This window comes from Corapipo altera, unplaced genomic scaffold (assembly GCF_003945725.1).
Source record: "Corapipo altera isolate COAL_440 unplaced genomic scaffold, ASM394572v1 1b, whole genome shotgun sequence".
Classification (NCBI taxonomy): Eukaryota; Metazoa; Chordata; class Aves; order Passeriformes; family Pipridae; genus Corapipo; species Corapipo altera.
Window position 1 is genome coordinate 11,970,132 of NW_020884881.1, and position 6,536 is coordinate 11,976,667.

General features: G+C 45.1%; 1 protein-coding gene across 13 annotated transcripts in view; it reads right to left on the minus strand.

Moving 5' to 3' along the window:
* The window catches only part of MAGI2 (membrane associated guanylate kinase, WW and PDZ domain containing 2), a 721,543-nt gene extending 715,306 nt beyond the window's left edge, over positions 1-6,237 (minus strand). For 4 of the 13 annotated variants that reach the window (XM_027639970.1, XM_027639969.1, XM_027639971.1 and 1 more), the window contains exon 1: positions 5,692-6,234. In XM_027639970.1, coding sequence (XP_027495771.1) covers positions 5,692-5,992 — 301 coding nt within the window. In that variant the 5' untranslated portion in view covers positions 5,993-6,234. Of the gene's footprint in view, positions 1-5,691 lie in introns of all 13 variants that reach the window. The other 9 variants (XM_027639976.1, XM_027639974.1, XM_027639975.1 and 6 more) reach the window with 4 other exon arrangements.
* Positions 6,238-6,536: the final 299 nt, after the last annotated feature.

A 6,536-nucleotide genomic window follows, 5' to 3' on the forward strand; every position in this document is an offset into this window, starting at 1 on the left:
TCTGCTTCTGTAACTACTGCAGCACTTTCCTCTCCATCACCCTTTCTAAATCACAGTTGTGACCACCTCCTCCCATAAATCCCCTCTGAAGGAGCACTTTTTCCATGTATACACTACTTCTTGTATACAAAATATGAAGATGAATAATTTATCAACTCCTTCATGTCATGAAAGGAGCTCCTCATCTACAAGGAGCAAGGAGAAGATCAAGAACAATGAAAGCAAAAGTTCAGAATCCATATCTTTCATGAAATGCTGAATTAATGCAGGTGAGGTTATAGGATGCATCAAATAAGTCAGACACAATTCTACCCCCTCACACCAATACTTTCCTTTGATGTCAACAGTATCAACAGATGGACAAGTGTTAGTGTGAAATGAACTTTGCCATATGTGACTCAACAGAACTAAGCAGAGCACTCTCAATTATTTAATTTCTTCAAGGAAATGATGCACTAACCAAATCATGGCCCCATCCTTTAATGGCACATTTGTAATTCTCAGAGAAGTAAAAAGACTGATGAACATAATTCTACTGCCAGTGAACACAGAGTTCCTGACATGAAACATCACAAGCTCTCTGGAAGAGCTGAAGAATAAAATGCAAGCTACATGAGTCAGAAATCAGCTTCGATGGTCTTTAAATTAGGATGGACAAGCAGAAGAATGGCATAAAGTAACGGTAAAAAAAGAACTCTGAATTTAATTTCAAGAGTTAGGAAAATTCTAAGGAGCAAAAATTAGGAAAAAGAAACAGGTCTGAAGTACAGTTTAGCTCCAAATACTATCTATGCATTATATAGCAGAAGTACAACTATGCAGATTTTCAGAGTTCTCTGAGTTTGTTTTTCGCAAGACCCTTGTGATATTTTTAATCTGGAAAATCATGCAGCTTTCTTCTATTGCAAAATACTGTTCTTCTCACGAAGATAATTTTATCCAACTTTCCCATCTTGCAAGATAGTATATATTGACACTCAGGGATAAAAACTACCAAAAGACAATCTGTATGCATAAAGTGTTTTAATGAACATAGAAGAGAATTATTTATGACTTTAAATAACCAAAGAAATTCGTTTAAAATATGACTATACATAGGAATATGTGTATGAAAAAGTCTGTAGCAAAATACTAACATTTTAACTAGCTGACACGGCATTTACATGTGCAGGCAAAACCTGTGGAAAACCACAGCATTCCTGTATTTCTCTGTCAAAAGGCTTGTCACAGACTTTTAAAGAAAAAAAAAATTAAGCCAGGTTTTAATTGCAAAGCTTACGGATAAACCCATTAGGAAAAAACACCACAAGGCTACTAAATCCCTTACTCACAAATCAATGAGTGTTGGGACAGTACCCTCCTGTCCTTTTAGTCTTCACTGGGAAACCACTGTCACAGCTACCAGGAATAAGATGTGGAGGATGCAGGCCTGCAGTCTGCTCAAACTTGGCTGCTCTTGTACCCATCCTAACGAGGCTCCAAATCTTCTCCTGACTGGGAAGACACTTGAAAATATGCCCAAGTCAGCAAAACATTTTAGCATATGCTTACTATTAAGTAAATGATCGGACTGAGAAAATTAAACTGGTTTTAAGTTCCTCCTTACATTATGTGTACTAAATGCCTTTTTTCATAAGGAGCTAGTGTTATGGACTGAAGCCTAAAGTCTGACTATTTAGAGTCAAATCTGAGATATCAGAAAGCGTCCACATAAAGTATCAATGTTATTCATATTTCATATGGTCATATCATTAAATACTTCTAAAAGTAAATGAAATTGTTTAGTTTGTCAGATCACTTGGTTACATAGTACATCCAAACCATTTTCCTTGATGTATCAGGCAGCAGCTCCAGGACAAAACCTGTTGCAATGCTCCTGAGCTCTGAAATCCATGTTTTCAGACTGTTCATTGGGATTCTGCTGAGGGTATCTGTGGAAGTTTATAACTCTACAAAGAATAAAGATCCTGGTTTTTGCAGTACAACTGAGTGGGCTGTTTCTGCAACCCTTCAAGGAGTGAGTCTATGCACATCATGGACCTGTGTCGCCCACTGATGAGAATTAATGAAGAAACATACTGTGGATCTGAGACAGCAGTGATGAACAGAGAATGGAACTGGAGACAACATTGCTCCCCATATGACTCTTCCCCATGTGATTACTTATCCAAATAAAGATGCCTGTCCTTAACACTGCTACTTTTACAACTACGCATCTGTGGGAAGACGACAGTACTTAATCCAAACTTCAGCATGTAAAAACAAACATATTTGAAATTCAGAAGTATTCCTTTAAGAAACAGCAGTGTAAGGTTCTTCTCTTCATCAGAGAGAGCAGAAGATCATAATGAACATTTGCAATATGCCCAACTAATCTAACTGCCCTATAAAATTCTCCCATTGGAAGGGATATATTTAAAAAAGCATGGGACTTTGTAGAATAAATCTTGCCTTCTGTATTTGATGTCAAGGATAGCTTTCCCACTGACTTCAGCTGGATCAAGATTTCATGCCATGTGTTTCAGGAGAATCTCTGTGGTTCTGCCAATAGTAGCACAATAAGTGGCTCACCAAAAAACAAACAAACAAACATACAAAGAACCCAAAACAAACAAAAAGCTAACAAAAAACCCAAACAAACAAACAAACAGGAAACAGTCTCCAAGGAATACTTCTTCGTGAATTCTTACTATTAAGGTTAAACAATAATAATAGTTCTTACAGTCTTTTCTTCCTATGCAAAACCAGGCCATAATTTCCTGCATTAAAACCTTACTTATCAGGTGTCACATTTAGGAGAGTTCATGTTGGATCACATCATGGAACTACAAATCAGTTTTTCACAAAGTTTACTCCTCCTAATGCCATACAGCAACTCCTACATTATATGTTTGTTTTTTTAACTCAAGATGTTCAGCTAACATAAAACAGCAATATTTTATCAGACTTTTTAAAAGGAAAAAGTTTATTTTGCCTGGTAATGTGACAAACAATGACATATTTAATTATTTTGAAGAGGGAGTGTTTAATCAAACACAACATAACGAAAAATCATGAAAGCACCTTTATTTTCTGTACTCCAAAACAGCTAAGCTAATTTCTGTAAATTGAATCAGCCATTCCCTGATTTCACCTACAAATGAATTTTCAGTACTGAATTGTCAAAACTTTCAAATAAGAGAAATACTCACAGTCTCTTAAGGATTGCATTATAAATAGTCGTGTCCTACCTCCACAGTTCTCTCTCTGACTTCATTCCTAGGCAGCATTGAAGAAGCAGCTACAGTCACATGGTGCATTCAAGGTCATGCTACTCTAATTGACAGAGATATCATTGATAAATTATGCGGAAACAATGATAATGGAGTCATTAACCTTGTTCCAGCACACTAAAGGTGCTTTATAATTAAAGGGAGAACAAAAGTTACAAAAACACATAAAAATTTTATTACCCAGCCTTTTCTCTCCTACACGCTGCTGCAAAGTACTGTTAGGGAATAGTAATGTTACTGTAGAGCAGATTCCTGCTGCCTGTGCTTTGTCACCGAGGGGTGGAGGGACTACACTGGCTTACGCTTGAAGGAGGAGTCAGGTAGTAAAACGCAAAAACCATTGACTTTTTTTTTTTAAAATATAAAGTTGGATCCAGAAGGCCTCTCCCTTTGGCAAAGTAAAGGAAGATGGTGCACAAGAAAGATCGTTCCAGCCAGGAAGTCTTTCTCAGTCCAAGAATCTATGCCGAACTGTTATTTCCAAACACGCAGTCATCTGGCCAGTGCTTTGAGAACTTGCATCAAAATTGTAACCAAAATTCCTCAGATGCATGTAGATACAGACATAAATACTTAAAACTAGGTGAAATTCAGAATTCATCCTTTATGTCTCATTCAGAAACTTGCACTAATTCCCAAACTAAAGGCCTGACTAATGTCCCTAATTCACATATGACAGGTAACTTTATTAAGGGTGCACACATTAATGAATCACTGGTGGGTGCTTTGACTTAAAGAGAAGTATTAGAAAAACAGTGAGGAAGTGGGACAGAGACTGTTTCATATAGTAACTTAAAGTAACCTTAAATTTGCCTTACTGTAAAGCATCTATAAGATTCCTGAAAAAAAAAAAAGTAAGAATTTAAATAACAGACAATTCTACCCTTATCTTCTTGACACTTCCACTGCTGCTTCTCTTTGAATCCTGTTACAGTAAGACCAGTCACACTACAATTATTAACAAAAAGAAGAAACTACAGAGCAGGTTTCCTGGTGCTAAGGTGCCCAGAGATGGCAATACACTGACAAGACAGAATCCATTATACTCTTTTCTAATCTTCACATTATCACATGAACTATTGTGTCTCCCTGCATTGCCTGACTGTCAAGATATGATCTACAGCATATTGCACAACTTACCCATAAGGACAAATAGAAAAATCCCAGACCATATCTGTATTTAGAGGTTTGACCTCATGAGATAACAGAATATATCATAAAGTACATTCTGAAGACCTGAGTGGAAGTCAAATTCTTTTTACTGGTTCTGTCATGTTTGGATAAAATAATAATTGTGATATTCTTCAAGCATTCAGAAGTATCACAAATTATGTTTTAAACAATAAACCGCCAATTATCAAATTATACCTAAAGTCAGAGGGACTCTCCTCTGTGTCCTCTGAGCACAGGCTGATGGTTACAGTTGCAGAGCACAAGCGCCTCTGATGTATGGCATCTAAAAACTTCCCACCGCAGAAATTCCCAAGTTTTCAATGGCTGGGCTCGCTGCCCGGCTGGAATGCGTACTTCAGCGATACGCCTACAGCCGCTGCACCACCCATGGCCGAGGAGCACCTACAGACTCGGTTCCCAGAGCAGCTCCTGTACTCCAGAAATGCTGCTGGGGTGGCAGAAACCTCCTCACGAGCGTTCAGCTGCAGAGAGCTCAACTCAGCACAGTTTAAAGAGGACAGAAACAAACACGTAAACAGCATCTGTGGCGTCTTTACTGACTTTCCTGGAAACGCATTAACCTTTTAGATTACTTCAAAAATAAACACAGACAGAGGGGAGCCAAGAATAGCCGTTCTCTCCCAAAAGTTTCTTTCTGCCTGCCCTCCCACTTGGCTCTGAGCTTCCCGCTCCCTGGGATTAGCGATCGCTTTCACCACGGATCAAATGAATGACTTTTCCGCTAATGACACTTAAGAGATGTTGAAGCCATCCTTCGGTGCCACCAGGGAACCCGGCGAGCGGCGGCAGCCCCTGACCCCACTCCGAGGCGGCCGGGGCGAGGCGAAGCCAAGGGCAAGCCCCGCTCCGCAGCTGAGCCCGGCGGCCGCTCCGGCCCCACCGACAGCGCCCTCGGCAGCAGCAGCCGGAGGGGCGGTCGGGGCCGTGTCGGGCGGTTCCCCGTCCCCGTGAGACAGGGGCTGCAGGGGGTGCCGCCGCCGCCCCCCGTCCGTCCCCCCCCGGCATGGCGAAGCGCTGTCACTGACGCACATTTAATTCGCCCGGCTGCGGGTACCGCGCAGCGCCGCTCGCATCCTCCCCCCGCCGCCGGGGAGGGGGCGGCTCCGGCGGGGAGGGGGAAAGTCAAACTGCAGCAACAAAGTTGCTCCCCCCCAAGCTCCCCCAGACCTGCCCCGGCCCCCAAGGGGGTGGGCAAAGGGGGAGGGGGGAGCCGTGTCCGCCTTACCTTGTTTGACGCACTTGAGGCGGATGGGGTCCTTGCAGTGCTTGATCACGGCCAGCACATCCCTGATGGTGAGCCCGGCCACGGGGGTCTCGTTCACCTCCAGCAGCAGCTCCTCCGGCACCAACTTGCTGCCGCCCTCATAGGCCACCTTGCCGGGCTTCACCTCCCCCAGGTAGGGGAACTGCCCGTTCTCGGCGCCCCCTTTCAGCTCGAAGCCCAGCTGTCCCTCCGGGTTCCTCACGATCACGATCTCGTGGACTCTGCTCGTCCAGTGGCTTTTCTTCTTCAAGCCCTTGGACATTGCCGTGGGGATGCTCTGCCCGACTCCCTCCCTGCGGTCCGTGCTTCTTCCCTCCCTCCCTCTCTGCCCCCCTCCCCGGGGCAGCCGGGCTCCTCCGGGCAGGCTCGGGGCAGGCGGGGGCGGCCGCCGCTGCTGCGGCCCCGCGGGACTGCGAGCTGGGTCGGGGAGCGCCTCTGTGCCCGCTCCGCCCGGCTTTAGCTGATATCCATGGCAGCCGCGGCGGCCGGACCCTGCGCGTGGATGTACTAGTTGTAGAGAAACTGGCAGCGGGGAGGAGGGAGGGAGGAGGGAGGGGACGGCCGCGGCGCGGGGAGGAGGAGGAGGAGGAGGAGGGGTGTCGATGTCGGTGGTGGAGCGAGGCGGGCGCTGCCTCTCCGCTCCCGCCTCGCCTGACCCGGTAGTGAAGGCCGAGAGAGAGGCTGCCTGGCACGGCCGGCAGAAGGCGGAGAGCGGCCCGGGCGGGGGGGGCGAGGGCGCCCTGGGAGAGGGAGGGAGAGCGGCGACCCCCGCCCCGCCCCGGCCGAGAGGGGGAGCCCGGGGGAGC